The sequence below is a fragment of the Oryctolagus cuniculus genome, chromosome 9 (genome assembly GCF_051225735.1).
Source record: "Oryctolagus cuniculus isolate XC-2025 breed Fujian yellow rabbit chromosome 9, ASM5122573v1, whole genome shotgun sequence".
Taxonomy (NCBI): Eukaryota; Metazoa; Chordata; class Mammalia; order Lagomorpha; family Leporidae; genus Oryctolagus; species Oryctolagus cuniculus.
The window spans coordinates 68750989-68768500 of record NC_142875.1 but is presented as its reverse complement, the minus strand read 5'-3'; the positions used below and the strand labels follow the sequence as shown (position 1 = coordinate 68768500).

General features: G+C 47.1%; 1 protein-coding gene across 35 annotated transcripts in view; it reads left to right on the top strand.

The window, feature by feature from the left end:
• Nucleotides 1–17510, top strand: part of CAB39L (calcium binding protein 39 like) — a 120774-nt gene extending 103264 nt beyond the window's left edge. For all 35 annotated transcript variants that reach the window (XM_089304174.1, XM_089304167.1, XM_070048875.2 and 32 more), the window contains one exon: nt 17146–17510. In XM_089304174.1, coding sequence (XP_089160300.1) covers nt 17146–17325 — 180 coding nt within the window. In that variant the 3' untranslated portion in view covers nt 17326–17510. The remainder of the gene's footprint in view (nt 1–17145) is intronic.
• Nucleotides 17511–17512: the final 2 nt, after the last annotated feature.

The following is a 17512-nucleotide window of genomic DNA, read 5'->3' as shown; positions in this document are numbered from 1 at the left end:
CTCAGAAAATGAGTCAGTGTCCTGCCTGGTTATTGGTGTCTAACTTTCATTAGCTTGCTCATGGGTTCAGGGACTCAGACGAGATGCACGTCACGTGCTCCGTGACCGTCAGGTGCTGAGTACTGACCAGCAGGATCGCATGTTGAGGATGCCCTGGATGAAAATCCACAGAATGAGGTGTTTGTTCTAGCTCATATGCTAGCAGCAACTTCAGGAAAAGCTGTATTTGATTTCTCACTTGCAAAATCAAGAGTTAAGTTTTTAACCCCTGAAGTTTAGTTCTAAAGAGGCTTGTGTCTGAAGTGCAGGCCCTCCCAGGGATGAGTTCATGACCCGGCTCTGAGCTGATCTTCTCCCTCTCCTTTTCCCTTTCCCTGGTAACTTCCTCAATAGTAACGGGCTGTGCTGCTACAACCCCACCCCAGGCTGGTAAGGGGTGGGCTGTGGCATTTGGCTCAGCTGGGAGCTCCTGGTGCTCGGGCGTGTGCAGCACCAGACATGATCCTGAGTGTGGTAGTCTGTCACTCAGATCCCAGCAGTTGGCCACAGTAGCCATTTCCATGAAATAAGAAGCTCTGCTCACTTACCCTAAGATACAAAAGCCAGATTGATGTCCAGCCAAAGGCAAGTGCAAAGAACAAAAACTGCCCTAGGTACGAACAGTTTCCATGCAGTCCAATTGAAAAAAGAATGCAGAATTATAGATTAATCTATGAAAAACTAGTCATGAACTCCTCACTTCTTTTTGCAGACCAACTGTGGTCACAGTGTACCAAATCCAAGTTTACTCAAGGAGAAAGGATTGGAGACCAAGTGAGTTTAGGGATTAGTTATGAGTACATCTAATTATAACTGCCAGCTTAGTTTTGTCAACTAATTTTTAAAATTTTTACGTATTGGAGAAGCGAAGTGGCACAGAGAGAGATAAGACAGAGCTCTCACATGCTAGTTCATTCTTCCAAATGCCTGAAATGGCCAGGGCCGGGCCAGGGCTAAAACCAGGAGCCAGGAACTTAATCCTGATTTCACATGTGGGTGGCAGGAACCCAGCTTCTTGAACCATCACTGCTGCCTCCAAGGGTCTGCTTCAGCAGAGAGCTGGAATGAGGAGCAGAGCTGGGACTTGAACCCAGGTATTCTGATCTTGGATGCACATATCTTAATTGGCATCTTAAGTGCTGGTTCAAGCTCCAACTACTTTTAAATAGTGTAGAATGCTGAACTTTATCATGTCCTCATTTGATTTTTTTTTTTTTGCACCTTTTGCTGTTTTTTTGTAAAGAGGCAAAGGAGAAAAAAGAAAAGCAATAATTGAAAGCTCACATGCTATTTCCATTTTAAAAATACCATCTTTCAGGCCAGCGCCACAGCTCACTTGGCTAATACTCTGCCTGTGGCGCCAGCACCCCGGGTTCTAGTCCCAGTTGGGGCGCTGGATTCTGTCCTGGTTGCTCCTCTTCCAGTCCAGCTCTCTGCTGTGGCCCGGGAAGGCAGTGGAGGATGGCCCAAGTACTTGGGCCCTGCACCCACATGGGAGACCAGAAGGAAGCACCTGACTCCTGCTTCGGATCAGCGCAGTGCTGGCCGTAGCTGCCATTTGGGGGGTGAACCAACGGAAGAAAGACCTTTCTCTCTGTTTCTCTCTCTCTCACTGTCTAACTCTGCCTGTCCAAAAAAAAAAAAAAAACCATCTTTCAAAATTAATCAATCAACTATTTGTTTATTGAAAGGTTTGCAGTGGGTGTTTCTGACAAACTTTAGCATGTCACCAAACAACTATGTACAAATATTAGTTATGGCTCTGTTTGGTAATCCTGCTGCTGAATATTTATAATGTCATTACCTACTTTAAAAATATTTCTTGTGGTGATATATAAGGAAAACTAGGCACATAATTAATGTTTGTGAATATTATCCAGAATAAGAAAAGACTGAGTTGCTTTTCCATCTAATTTTAGAATGAGTGTATACTCTGCTACATAATTTCCACCATTGTGTGTAATTTGTAGGTCGCCAGCACTTGAATTCTAACACACCTAGGCAACAGCAGCAGCGTTCCTCGTGTCTGACGTTCTGCATTCACAGAGCCCTCTCCCTGTGGCCATTCCACAGACTCCTTGCCTCAGGTGTGGTGTCCTAGGTCACAGGAGAGGGGACTGTGCAGCAGGAGGGGGCGGAGACACGGCTGAGCTTGCCGCAGACCCCTGCTGCTTTCTTGGGAGCATCGCCACAGATGCCTGGGGAGCTGCTCCACTGAACTAGGAAAGACAGCGTGCCTCTTCCAGACTTTGGCTCTGTTATGGAAGCTTTTGACGGCAGGAAATCTTTCTCTCTTTTTTTTTTTTTTCCCTTGATTGCATTTCCAGGATCCCTGGCATATAATGTTATTAAATGTTTATTAACTAAATGAACTAATGGATATGTCTCTGAAGGAAGGGAACTGAGAGCCTCTGTGCCAGATGAAAAAGAGGGCACAGTTAAACGTGAATCTCCAATAAACACAAATAACATGGCAGGGGACATCCTTATACTAAAAATTATTCACTGGTAAGCTGAAATTCAGATTTAGCTGGGCATTCTCTCTTTTTCTTTACCAAATCTGATCACCCTAAACTGCAGGGACTCACCATCATATCAGTTTTCAAACATCTGAGCAAAAATGAAAAAAAATCAAACAAATATCTGGGCAATAACAGGGTCCTTCCTGTGTAATATACAGTCCTTAAAAAAAACCCTTTCTGACAAGATATCTGAGCAACATTGTTGAGATCTAGTAGTCAGAAACATTAGGATTTGAAGATACGTTTTGAGCTCCTCTTCCTGACATACTCCAATCAGAAACTGAGGACTGTGGATTTGAAATCCATGTTGCCCTGGATCCACTTTTTTGATATTTTACTCAATACCATTGTACTTAATGGTTTAGATTTTTTAAAAAGATTTATTTACTTGAAAGGTGGAGAAGCAGAGGCAGAGAGAGAGAGAGAGAGAGATCCTCCACCCATCCACTAGTTCACTCCCTAAATGGCCATGATAACTGGAGCTGGGCCAGTCCAAAGCCTGGAAGGCAAGAGCTTCTTCTGGGTCTCCTACGTGAGTGCAGGGGCCCAAGGACTTAAGCCATATTCCACTACTTTCCCAGGTGGACCAGCAGGGAGTTAGATGGGAAATAGAGCAGCCAGGACTCTGACCAGTGCCCATATGGGATGCCAGTGCTGCAGGTGGTGGCTTAATCTGCTACACCACAGTGCCAGCCCTGATGGTTGTATTGGTCCTGTACTATAGTAATATTCTAATGGAGGAGAAATCATGTTACTATATAATATAATGGCAGTTAGTAATCAATAAACAAAGGATGTCTTTTATGGTAGAATGGAACTTCAAAATAGTTAAAATGATGGGCATTTGGCACAGTGGCTAAGATACCACTTGAAATGCCCACGTATCAGAGTGCCTAGGTCTGAGTCCCAGCTCTCTTTCTAATGTGCTTTCTAATTAGCTTCCTGCTAATGTGCATCCTGGGAGGCAGCAGGTGCATGCACTGGCTCATGCACTTGAGTTCCTGCCATGCATGTGGGAGGCCTGGATTGAGTTGCTAGCTCCTGACTTCGGCCTGGCCTAGTCCAGGCTGTTGCAGGCATTCGGTGAGCGAACTGGCAAATGGAAACTCTGTCTGTCTCCATTTCTGCCTTTCAAAAAATTTAAAACAAGTAAGTAAATAATTTAAAAATAACAAAATAGTTTAAATGACCTATTGGTTTTGTTTTGTTTTTCTTAAAGATTTATCTGTTTATTTGAAAGGCAGAGTTAAAGGGAGAAGCAGCAAGAGAGAAAGCAAGAGATTTTCCATCCACTGGTTCACTCCCCAAATGGCTGCAATGGCTGGGGCTGTGCCAGGCTGAAGCCAGGAGCCAGGAACTCCACCTGGGTCTCCCGGGTGTGTGGCCTTCTGCTTTCCCTGGTTCATTGGAAGGGAACTAGATCAGAAATGGAGCAGCTAAAATTCAAACTGGTGCTCTGACATTGGACACCGGTGTTGCAGGGGGCAGCTTAACCCGCTGTGCCACAATGCTGGCCCCAGGCCTGTTGCTTTTAACTATGAATCTTAACCTGTATTTCTTCTTGACAACAGATATTTGGGAAAGCAATTACTGTTTTTTTAAAGATTTATTTATATGAAAATCAGAGTTACACAGAGAGAGGGAGAAGCAGAGAGAGAGAGAGAGGTCTTCCATACGCTAGTTCACTCCCCAATTGGCCACAACAGCCAGAGCTGTGCCGATCTGAAGCCAGGAGCCAGGAGCTTCCTCCGGGTCTCCCACACAGGTGCAGGGGCCCAAGCACTTGGGCCATCTTCTACTGCTTTCCCAGGCCATAGCAGAGAGCTGGATCAGAAGTGGAGCAGCCAGGACTTGAACTGGCGCCCATATGGGATGCTGGCACTGCAGGCAGCAGCTTCACCCGCCTATGCCACAGTGCCAGCCCCAGCAATTACTGTTAAATGTGACATTTTAGCAGCTTCTTGTTGAGTGGCTTCTTGTTTTGTGGCTTCTTATATAGCAAGTATAAAGAGTAGTCATTGTGTGCTAAATGCTTTAAAGAATTAACTCATTGAATAATATAAAAATCCCAATGAAGTGTTGACCATAAAAAGGTGAAGTACCCATACCAGCCACAGCATGGAAGAATCTTGAAAATGTGTGAAGAGAAAGATTCCAGTGACACAGTTGTGTTTCGTATGATTCCTTGGATCTGAAATCTTTAGAACAGGCCCCTCTTGAGAGGCAGAAGGCAGATTAGTGGTTGCCAGAGGTGGGAGCCAGGATGAAGTGTGACTTACTGGGTACCTGGTTTTTAGGGAGGTGACTAAAATGTCCCAAAATTGAAGTGATGATTGCACAGCGCTGTGACGCTAGAAACCCTTGGATTGTACCCTGTAAATGGATGCACTCTGTGGTTTGGGAATTTGTCTCAGTAAAGTTGTCTTAAAAGACATAGAAAACCCAGTGAAACATAAGTAATCACTAGGCTACATTCCTCCAAAGAAACTTCCTACAAAACTTAAATTGTTCAATTCAAATTGATTTATTCTCTACCCCTCAGAAGATTTCCAGCCATCATATTGTTTGACTATTGACATGCAAATGCTGAAAAAAACTTTTGACCCACTAGTTTACTTAAAAGTTTGAAGGTGAGAAGTACCCCAGACCTGTTTGCCTTCTTGCCCTTCCTCACCTTTGGATAAGCAGTAAAGACCATTTGACCAATCAGTGTGTCTCTGCCTCAGAAGGAGAGGGCGGAGCTGGTGGCAGCCCCATCCTGGGCTCGCTGAGGGAACACCGCACACAGCCTCCATGGAGGCGCACGGTCCCCAGTGTGGGCACCGGAGGTCTTGGTGTGACTTCTCTAAGCCTCACCTAGAGAGTAGGGAAAATAGTATCTTCCTCCCAGAGTGCTAGTAAGGTGCTGAAGCGACAGTACGTAGGGACTGCCTGGTAGCACCGTGCCCAGAGCGCGACAGAGATCCTGGTGGTCATCTCACTTCGCAGAAGAAGGAACAGTAAACATGGCAACATGTTACTGAGGCAGGGGTTCGGCCTACTGGTTAAGATGCTCATGTCCCACTCAGAGTGTCTGGATTCAGCTCCTGGCTCCAGCTCCTGACTCCAGCTTCCTGCTAATGTAGGCCCTAGGAGGCAGCAGGTGATGGCCCAAGAAGTAGGGTCCCTGCCACCCATGCGGGGGACCTTGAGTTCTCAGACCCTGACTCTGGTGCAGGCCCAGCCTGGGCCATTTGGGGAATAAGCCAGCAGATGGGATCTCTCTCTCTCTCTTTTTCTATTTTTCTATTTTTTCAATTTTTAAAAAATTTTAACCCTATTATTACATAAAGCATAGGTTACAGACATTCTCTACAGAGTGCAAGCCCATTTGTTTACGGTGTATTTATATATAACCATACGCACAGAAACACATGCTGGGAGGACATACACCGTATACTCACAGTGACAGCCATTGCACGGAGGGATTATGGAAGCCATTTCCTTTACTTTTATCTTTGTACTTTTCTTTGTTCTTTTAAATTTTTAGGTATTTATTCGAAAGGGAGAGAGAGAGCTAGAGAGAGAGAAAAAAAGATCTCCCATCTGCTGGTTTACTCCCCAAATGCCCACAAACTGTCAGGACTGGGCCAGGCCAAAGCCAGGAGCCTGGAACTCGATCTGGGTCTCCCACATAAGTGGTAGGGCCCCTGCTGTTTGAGCCACCATCTGCTGCCTCCCCAGCTACATGAACATTAGCAGGAAGCTTGGGAGCAGAGCTGAGTCTCCAAGCAGCCAAGATGGTCTGATACCAGACACCAGTGTCACAGTCAGCATCTTAACCACTGTGCTGATAGCCCACCCCTAGGCATATGTTTAGAATGCAGAGTAAAATGTTTCTGTTTTGCTAAACTAAAAGTATTTGAATTGTGGTCATGATATTGCCTTTCTGTCACTATGCTTGAGAACCCCATCAGTCACGTTTCTGAGGCATGATGCTGTGTAAACTAAGGAATGGTATGTCCTAAAACAAGAAATTGGGATGCAGATTTGACACAGTGGGTAAGCCAGTGCTTGGGATGGCTATATCCCATATCGGAGTGCCTGGGTTCAAGTCCCAGCTATGTTTCCTACTCCAGCTTCCTGCTAATGTGTACCCTGGAGGCAGCAGGTAGCTGCCTCTGCCACCCACGTGGGAGACCTGGATTGAGTTCCTAGTTCCTGACTTCAGCCCCAGCCACGTCTCTGCCATTGTGGACATTTCGGGCGTGAACCATTGGTTATGGAAGATCTCTGTCTTTCTGTCTCTCAGCTTTACAAATAAAAAAATTAAATACTCAAATAAGTCAAAGTAGTTTGATTTGTTTAGAGTGCTTTGATAATACCATTGAAAAGCTGAGGACAGCAGAGAGCACCAAGTAACTCCATAACTGATGTAATAGAAAAAAGATTTGTTGCCCAGTCCCTGAATTAGAAGTGTGCTCAGGGTCTGGTATTGTGGCACAGTGGGTTAAGCTGCAGTGTGCACGGCCCACATCACAGACCAGTGCACTGGTTTGACTCCAGCTGCTCCACTTCCTATCCAGCTCCCTGCTAATGCACCTAGGAAAGTAGCAGAGGAAGGCCCAGGCACTTGGACACCTGTGGGGAGCAACTGTGAGCAACTCGGACTAGACTAAGTTACTGGAATTAAGACTTATTCTATGCATCTGCTTTCCCACAATATGGCGCTGAGAAGGGAAACAGCTTCTACACAGCTGCCTCCAGTTCAACCAATAAACTGTGGGACCTGCTCCTGATTGGAGGAGAGCAGCGTACTTGGCGTGTGGGTAGCAGAGTTGGGATTGGTGGAAGAGGACTATAAAGGAGGAGAGAGACCGCATGCACCAGGAACATCTAAGGGGAACATCTATCTGAAGGAACACCTGTGCAGCCCCCGAGAAAGCCGGCCGGCGGTGTGCCGCTCCCCTGCGGAAGTGGGGAATGTGGCCAGGGGGAACTGCCCTTCCACGGAGGTGGAAGGGATAGTAGCCAACCCGGGAAGAACCAGCAGCAAACCCGGGGAGGGCCGAGCAGACGAAAGAACAGCGCAGGGTCCTGTGTCGTTCCTCCACGAAGAGGGGTGCGACAGACACCTGCCACCCATGTAGGAGACCTGGATGGAGCTCAGGACTCCTGGCTTCAGGCTGACTCAGCCCCAGCCATTGCAGGTATTTTGGGGAGTACAAAGGCAGATGGGAGATCGATCTCTCTGTCTTTTCTGCTGTCTCAGGATCGCCCTGCCTTTCAAATAAACAAGTGAAACTTAACAACAACAAAAAAAGCGTGTTCAGTGTGAAGGTCCAGCCGTACCCTGGGTGCCCTCAGGACTCCTCCTGTGTGCCTGTGTTTGTCGTTGCCTTTACAGGCAGCAGAGTTCAGAGCCATAACCATTAAAACAAGGACAGTCTTTACATTTGAAAGCAAACTTAACATCTTCATTGGGGTTATAATGCAGCATGTGGATTCCGCGCAGTTGACCCGATGAGGCCTGGCTGCAGATCCCACTATGTTCTTGAAACTGCAGCTTAATTTGCCCACTATATTTAATCTTTTTCTTTAAGAAGACTGTTGTGAGTTATATATGTAGTTACACAAAATGCCAGGCAATTTGTAGCTGGATGGAACTTCACAGCAACTCCCTGGTAAACAAATGCTAACCAGAGAGACGTGCGGTGTGTGATTTCCTGACTGCTCATGGGCATCATGGAAACATCAGGCATTTTGTATAACAGAATGAACAAGCCTGGAATGTCTTGTTTCTGCAAAGTAACCATTTTAGCTTTTCGTAATAAAAGTCACAGAACAAAAAATTCCCCATTTTAACCTCTGTGAAGTGTATAACCCAGTGACACTAGGTATCTTTACAGGGTCGGGCACCCATCACCACTGTTCAGTTCCAAAACAGTTTCCTAAAGGAAGCCCTGTGCTGGGTAAGCCATCACCCACCTTGTGCCTTTGGCACCAGCAAACCTGCTTTCCGGCTCTGGCTCTGCCATCTGGGATTCTTTGTGTAAAGGGGATTTATCAGTCAGGCACCACACCCTAGCATTATGGTCAGCCATGGGCCACACGCCGGACAGTGGTCTGAGAAGGTCATCATGGCAGTGAGAAATTCCTGTCGCCTAGTGACGTTGCTGTAGTGACATCACAGAGCAGCACATTACTCACGTGTTGGTGGTGATGCTGGTATAAACAGGCCTGCACTGCCAGGCAGGTAAGGTTTAGCACAGCGCAGGCATTGAACCTAGCAGCTAGGCTGCCCATGTCCTGTATCCGAGTACCTGCATTTGATTCCTGGCTTTGGTTCCTGCCTTCCACTTTCTGCTAACGCAGACCCTTGGAGGCAGTGGTGATGGCTTAAATAGTTGGGTTCCTGACACCCAAGTGGAGACCTGGATTGTGTTCCCATCTCCCAGCTTCAGCCCTAGCCAGGGGCTGTTGCATGCATTTGGGAAGTAAACCAGTGGACAGGAGTTTTTTCTGTCTGCCTCTCAAATAATTAATAATTTTAAAAATTTTTAAGAAAAAGTATAGCATGTAGAATTATATATAGTACACAGTAACAATAATGCTAAGAAACAACTATATGGCAGGTTCTATATTTACTGTCCTATACTTTTTCTTTACATTTTAGACTGTACCCTTTCTGCTTATATAAAAAAATGTTTAAGACAGTATGATGGGGCCGGCGCCATGGCTCACTTGGTTAATCCTCCGCCTGTGGTGCTGGCATCCCATATGGGCACTGGATTCTAGTCCTGGTTGCTCCTCTTCTGTCACTCCCCCTCTTCGTGGAGGAACGACACAGGACCCTGCGCTGTTCTTTTGTCTGCTCGGCCCTCCCCAGGTTTGCTGCTGGTTCTTCCCGGGTTGGCTACCGACCCTTCCACCTCTGTGGAAGGGCGGTTCCCCCTAGCCACTTTCCCCACTTCCGAGGGGGAGCGGCACACCGCCGGCCGGCTCTCTCGGGGGCTGCACAGGTGTTCCTTCAGATGTTCCTGGTGCATATTGTCTCTCTCCTCCTTTATAGTCCTCTTCCACCAATCCCAACTCTGCTACCCACACGCCGAGTACGCTGTTCTCCTCCAATCAGGAGCAGGTCCTACAGTTTATTGGTTGAACTGGAGGCAGCTGTGTAGAAGCTGTTTCTCCCTTCTCAGCGCCATATTGTGGGAGAGCAGATGCATAGAATAAGTCTTAATTCCAGTAACATAGTCTAGTCCGGGTTGCTCCCCACACTCTTCCAGTCCAGCTCTCTGCTGTGGTCTGGGAAGGCAGTGGAGGATGGCCCAAGTGCTTAGGTGCCTGCACCCGTGTGGGAGACCAGGAAAAGCACCTGGCTCCTGGCTTCGGATCGGCGCAGCATGCTGACTGTAGTGGCCATTTGGGGGGTGAACCAATGGAAGGAAGACCTTTCTCTTTCTCTCTCACTAACTCTGCCTAATAAAAAAAATTTTTTAAAAAGTTAAAGACAGTGTGATGCATTATGCCAGCAGTAGTCCCATAGAGCTTGTGTTTACCATGTCTCTTAACTGCATTTTTCTGTGTGGGTGTGTTTTTTCATCATGGTCCTAGGAATGTTATGTGTGTGTACATACACACACACTCACACTGTATTGCCTTGGTGTATGGCAGGCCATACCATCTAGGTTTGTATAAGTATACCCTGTGATATTTGCAGAATGAAGAAATCCCCTAATGATGCATTTCTCAGGATGCATCCCCTTTGTTAAATCAGTGCATGACTGTACTTGATCTCTCTGAATGGCTGATTAATAGTGCATCGCACGAATGTACCACCGTTTGTTTACCCATTCTTCTGTTGGTGGACACTGCAGCTGTTTCCACCTTTGAACTATTAAGAATAGTGGTTTTCTTTAAAAATATTTATTTATTTATTTATTTGAAAGGCAGAGTTACAGGGGGTGAGGGGAAGATCTTCTGTCCACTGTTGCTATGAATATTAGTATGCGAGTTTTTGTTTTAACAAATATTTTCCATTCTTAGGAACAGAATCTCTCAGTTACCTGGTAGTTCAACATTTAACTTACTGTGGAATTGTCAAGCTGGTTTTCATGGATGCTGCATTATTTTTACATTCCCCTCAATGCTATAGAGGGTTCCAGGTTCTCCCCCATTGTCACAACACTCTGCGTTGTCTGATTTTTTTTTTTTATTGCAGCCATCTGGTGGGTGTGAAAAGTGATATCCTATTGTGGTTTCATTTGTTCTTTCCTAATGATATGATTTTGAGCATTTTTTCATGTACTTATTGATCACTGTATATCTTTTTTTTTTTTTTTTTTTTTTTTTTTTTTTTTTTTTTTTTTTTTTTGACAGGCAGAGTGGACAGTGAGAGAGAGACAGAGAGAGAAAGGTCTTCCTTTGCCGCTGGTTCACCCTCCAATGGCCGCCGCTGCAGCCGGCGCACCGCGCTGATCTCGGCAGGAGCCAGGAGCCAGGTGCTTTTCCTGGTCTCCCATGGGGTGCAGGGCCCAAGCACCTGGGCCATCCTCCACTGCACTCCCTGGCCATAGCAGAGAGCTGGCCTGGAAGAGGGGCAACCGGGACAGAATCCGGCGCCCCAACCGGGACTAGAACCCGGTGTGCCGGCGCCGCAAGGTGGAGGATTAGCCTATTGAGCCACGGCGCCGGCCCTGATCACTGTATATCTTCTTTGGAGAAATATTTATTCAAGTCCTTTGTGCCTTTTAAAAATTGATTGTTTATATTTCCATTGTTTTATAGGGTCCTTTATATCTTCTAGATACAAAATATTGATCATATATATGATTTGCAAGTGGTTTCCCCATTCCATATGTTATCTATTTACTCTAGTAGAGTGTCCTTTGATATACGAAACTCTTAAAGGTTGATGACATTTGCTCTGTTTTTGTTGTTGCTTCTGCTTTTGGTGTCAGATCTAAGAAACCACTGTGAAATCTATCATGAAAGACATACCCCTATATTTTCCTCTTACAGTATTATTAGATTTCATATTCAGGTCTTTAATTGATTTTGAGATTTTTTTTTAATTATTTATTTGAAAGACAGAGAAAGAGAAGGAGAGACTTGGGGTGGGGGTGGGGGTCTTCCATCCACTGGTTAACTCCCTAACTTGCCAAAAACTGCTGGAGCTGAGCCAGGCCGAAGCCAGGAGCCTGGAACTCCATCCAGGTCTCCCGTGCGGGTGCAGAGGCCCAAGCACTTGGACCGTCTCCCACTGCTTTCCCAAGTGCATTAGGAGGGAGCTGGATCTGAAGGGGAGTAGCTGGAACTCAACTTGGCACCCATATGGGATGATGGCACTGCAGGAAGCTTAACCTGCTATGCCACAGCACTGGCCCCTGAGTTGGTTTTTGATTATGGTCTAAGGTAGGGCCCAACTTTATTCTTTTCGTGGGGACATCCAGTTGCCCTTTGCTGCTTTGTCATAAAAGGATGGTAGGTCTTGTCAAATACTTTTTCCATATAAATTGAGAAGATTTTGTGGCTTTCTTTCATTCTATTAATGTGATATGATGATTCCCTAAGGATTCCTTAAGAAAGGACTACAGACTGAGTGGCTTAAAACAGCAGAAGTTTGTAGTTTGTTCTCTCACAGTTCTAGAGGCCCGCAGTGTAAAATCAAGGTGTCAGCAGGTTGGTTCCTGCTGTTGACTCTCAGGGAAAATCTTTCCAAGCCCTTCTCCTAGCTTCTGGTTGCCGGCAGCCCTTGCTGTTGCTTGGCTTATAGCCGCATCACCGGAAACTGTAAAGCGTGAACTAAAACCTCACACTGGAAGGGTCCCTTGGAGGCCGTGCATCAGCCATCAGACCTGCCATCAGGTTGCTTACCCTCATGAAGCCTTGGTTTCCTTATTCATCAAAGGTTGCTAAAAGCTACCGTCCTGCAGGGCTGTTGTAAGTCTTCTGTGTCCTCATGAGGGAAGACAGCCGAGCAGGACGGTGTGAACAGGCAGAGCCAGGATAATGGGTGGTGCCGAGGCCCTGAAGGAAGTCCAGGCTCTGTGTGGCCATGGTCACAGGTCCCCGCAGCTGCAGTGACAACAGCAGGCCTTCAGGACTCTTCCTGTGGCAACACTGCGGGGTTCTCCAGCACATCTACCTTTATTTATTTATCTCTTCCATCTGCTGGTTCACTTCCCAAATGGCCTCAACAGCTGGAACTGGGCCATTCCAAACCCAGGACCCAGGAGCTTCTTCTGGGCCTCCCACATGGATACAGGGGCCCAAGCACTTGGGCCATCTTCGTCTGCTTCCCCAAGCCATAACAGGGAGCTGGATGGGAAGTGGAGCAGCCGGGACTCAGACCGTTGCTCATATGGGCCAGCACCATCCCGAGAGTGACTGAACCCACTGCACTACGACACCGGCCCCTCTCCAGCCAGCCAACAGCCTCTGATTTCTGAATCACACAAAACGTTGGCTCAGGGTTAACAGAATAGGTTCAGAGACACAGCACCAAATGGGAATGGTGGAATTTGAACCCAGGTAAGATCCGTGCACTTGAGCAGCATCCTGGAGCCTGCACTCCCTCAGCTCCCGCGACTCCCACCCTCACTGCTGCAAGTTGCTCCCCCAGCCCTGCCTGTCTGGGGACTTCCATTGGCACAATTCCTGGTCTGTTTTCTCTTGTTGCCACCACATAGAAAAATCTTCCCATGGCTCTGACTAGCCGCCCCAGGAGCCCTCCTGTTCCAAACTGGAAATCTCACTTCAGCCCCAGCTCCTGGAGCCTCGGCAACCGCTTGTTCCCTCTGCAATGCTGCTGAATATCTTTGTGCACTTTTCTCCTTCTGCACACCTGCTGGGCTGCTGGGACCTTGAGGGCTCAACCCTGCAGGCCTCCTGCCCCATTACTATGCCACTGTAGAGTTGTATATGCTGGGGCTGCTGGGCAGGGGGCGGAGGCCTCCTGGGGAAGCCCTCAGCCCTTGGAGGAGTTAGGAACCAAGACTATGACACCATAACTATAGTGGCATGCTGTAGAACAACCCCAAAGCTGATTGGAGCAGTTGCTGTAGAACCCCAAAACTGGGTCTGCTCGCCCGGTGCACAGTAAGCCAATCACTGATACCAGGGTAGTGGTGGGAAAGGTGGGCATTTTCTGCAAAGTGCAGAGCAAGGAGCTGAGCAGCCAACACTTAATGTTTGGGTAGTGACTTCTATAGTTCACACTGAAGGATGAGCAGAGCGTGATCAGTTCATGTGTGGGTCTCAGGGTGGTCCACTGTGCACATGGCCTTCCTCTGGTTGGTCAATGAGAGGGGCCCACGCATGTTTCCTTTGGAATGGCAGAGGTGGTCTCCAGTCTGTCTGGGTACTTGTTTGATCAGGGCCTCTGAGTTCCCGAAAAACATTTTTTTTTCAAATGCAGATATCTTTCTTTTTTTTTTCTTTTAAGATCTATTTATTTGAAAGTCAGTGTTATTACAGAGAGAGAAGGAGAGGCAGAGAGAGAGAGAGAGAGAGAGAGAGAGAGAAAGGTCTTCCATCGCTGGTTCACTTCCCAGATGGTCACAGTGGCCGGCCGGAGCTGTACCGATACAAAGCCGGGAGCTTCTTCTGGATCTCCCGCATGGGTGCAGGGCCCCAACGACCTGGGCCATCCTCTACTGCTTTCCCAGGCCATAGCAGAGAGCTGGATAGGAAGTGGAGCAGCGAGGACTCAAACCGGCGCCCATACAGGATGCCGGCACTGCAGGCGGCAGCCTTACCCGCTATGCCACAGTGGCTGGCCCCCAACTGAAAAACATTTTGACTGCAGTCTAACACCCAGATGTTAGCTATAGGAGTGATAGATCCTGGGATCTGGGTCCTGCCTGTGAATGCTTGCAAAAGCTCTCAGGAAAGATACTAGCACCAGCGTTGAGATGTTAACCATAGGGGCAATGGTGTCAGTCCCTTAATGAATTAATCCTAGAGATAATTATGTCTTCCTTTCAGGCCAAGGGAGAGATACTGGGGCCTGATAAAGACCACATCAAAGGCCAGTTACAGGCACAGAGCCTTTGATCTGTATTCTGTTTATATTTGAGGGCACTTCAAAAAGTTCATTGAAAAATAGAATTAAAAGACAGCTTATTTCAGTGCAAAAACCGTTGACACCCATGTAGACAAGGAATACTCAAAAATTTCGTGGAAAATGTTTACCACCAAAAAACTATGCATATACTTCAACATTTTATGCATCAAAATAAACATCTTTTCATTGCGTTCTCCATGAACCTCCTGAAGTCTCCTCGTATGTAGCAATAACTAGGAAGTGTGTCTGTTACACAGTAGTACACCAGTTGGGGCCGTAGTTCTGAGTTATTGGGTCCTGTTAACAACAGTCATCACCATCTTTTACAGGCTAGCTGAATTGTTCTTAGCCCAGGATCATGAAACTTCATAGAAATACAGATTGCCAGACCTTCCCCACAGATCAGCTGAGTTGGAGTCTCAGGTAGGGTTGTAATTTTAAAGCTCCACAAACCTAAGGAAAGAGTGACAATGATGACATCTGGAAAGGAAGGCGAGAGTGTTCACAGGAGTCCATGAGTGTTATTCCATGTGCAAAACAGACTGTATTCTTTTTTAAGATTTATTTATTTATTTGAAAGGCAGAATTACAGAGAGGCAGAGAGAGAGAGGTCTTCCATTCGCTGGTTCACTCCCCAGATGGACACGATGGTCAGAGCTGCACTGATCCAAAGCCAGGAGCCAGGAGCTTTCTCTGGGTCTCCCATGTCGGTGCAGGCATCCAAGCACTTGGGCCATCTTATACTGCCTTCCCAGGCCATAGCAGAGAGCTGGATCCGTAGTGGAGCAGCTGGGACTTGAACTGGCACCCATATGGGATGCAGGCATTGCAGGCTGCAGCTTTACCCACTACATGATAGCACCAGCCTTGGTTTTACTTCTTTTAAAAGAAAAATTTCGGCTGGCGCCGTGGCTCACTAGGCTAATCCTCCACCTTGCAGCGCCGGCACACCAGGTTCTAGTCCCGGTCGGGGTGCCGGATTCTGTCCCGGTTGCCCCTCTTTCAGGCCAGCTCTCTGCTGTGGCCCGGGAGTGCAGTGGAGGATGGCCCAAGTGCTTGGGCCCTGCAGCCCATGGGAGACCAGAAGAAGCACCTGGCTCCTGCCTTCGGATCAGCACGATGCGCCAGCTGCAGCACACCGGCCGCGGCGGCCATTGGAGGGTGAACCAACGGCAAAGGAAGACCTTTCTCTCTCTCTCTCACTGTCCACTCTGCCTGTCAAAAAAAAAAAAAAAAAAATTAAAAGAAAAATTTGAAGCAAATGTCAAAATCTGTTCAGTTGGTATGGTGAATGTAGCACTATCTGTTAATGTTATTTTCTGTTTGAAAGTCTTTCTTTTTAACATTTTCTTTTTTTGTTTTTTTTTTCCACTTTTATTTAATAAATATAAATTTCCAAAGTACAGCTTATGGATTACAATGGTTCCCCACCCCCATAACTTCCCTCCCACCCACAACCCTCCCATCTCCCGCTCCCTCTCTGATTGTTTGAAAGTCTTATAAAATTAAAACAGGAACATGCATTTGGCTTAATGGTTAGGATGCCTGGGTCCCAAACTGGAGTGCCTGGGATTAAGTCTTGCCTCTGCTTCCAATCCAGTTTCCTGCCATTTCACAACACTGGAGGCAGCAGATAATGGCTCAGGTACTTGGGGTCCCTGTCTCCTATGTGGGAAACCAGGATGACATAAAAATACTTTAAACTTTTTAAAAGTCAAAGTAAGGGGCTGGCGCTGTGGCATAATAGGCTAGGCCTCCGCCTGTGGCCCTGGCATCCCATATGGGTTTGTGTTCCAGCTGCTCCTCTCCTGATCCAGCTCTCTGCTATGGCCTGGGAAAGCAGTAGAAGATGGCCCAAGTGCTTGGGCCCCTGCACCCACATCAGGGACTCAGAAGAAGCTCCTGGCTTCAGATTGGCCCAGCTCCATACATTGCAGCCATTCTCTCTACCTCCCTCTCTCTCTCTCTCTCTAACTCTGCCTCTTAAATAAATAAATAAATCTTAAAAAAAAAAAAAAAAAGTTAAAGTAATGCTTGGTCACAGAACACTGAGGTATTCCATACAAGGTAGTGAGGAGAGTTACAGGAAAGATGACTTACTGCTGATCTCAGAAAGGAGAATGGTCCGGGGCTTTCTGTGAGCTAACAGGACAAGTGGGGGCCTTGCTGAGGCACGGGGTTAAGCCTCTGCCTGTAAAGCCGGCATCCCCTGTGGGCACCCATTCGAGTTCCGGCTGCTCCACTTCCAATCCAGTGGTGGAAGATGACCCGAGTACTAGCGCCCTACCACTGTTTGGGAGCCCCGGATGGAATGCGAGGCTCCTGGCTTCGGCCTGACTCAGCCCTGGCAGCTTTGGCCATTTGATGAGTCAATGAATGGAAGATCTATCTTTGTCTCTCTCCATCTCTCCCTAGAACTCTGCCTTTCAAATAAATAAATAAATCTTCAACAAAAGTGACCCAGGAAACAGGGGAGGGTCCCTGTGACCCCTGGCATGTGTCCCTGGCCCACATGTTCGTTTCTTTCTGTTCCAGGTGTTTGTGGCCAGTCCTCACAAAACACAGCCTATTGTGGAGATTCTATTAAAAAATCAACCCAAGCTCATTGAGTTTCTGAGCAGCTTCCAGAAGGAGAGGACAGACGATGAGCAGTTCAGTGACGAGAAGAACTACCTGATTAAACAGATCCGCGACTTGAAGAGGGCTGCCCCCTGAAGAGCCCGGGTCACCACCGCCGCCACTGTCGCCGTGTCCTTCTGGGTCATCGGGTCACATCGTTCTGGGGAAGGCTGTGGAGGTGCCTCTTTTTTCTCAATTAATTGTTCAGGGTAGATGGAGCATAAGCTCCGTAAGTTGGAATGGAAACCATTAACCTAGAATAATATATTCATTCTAATCAAGT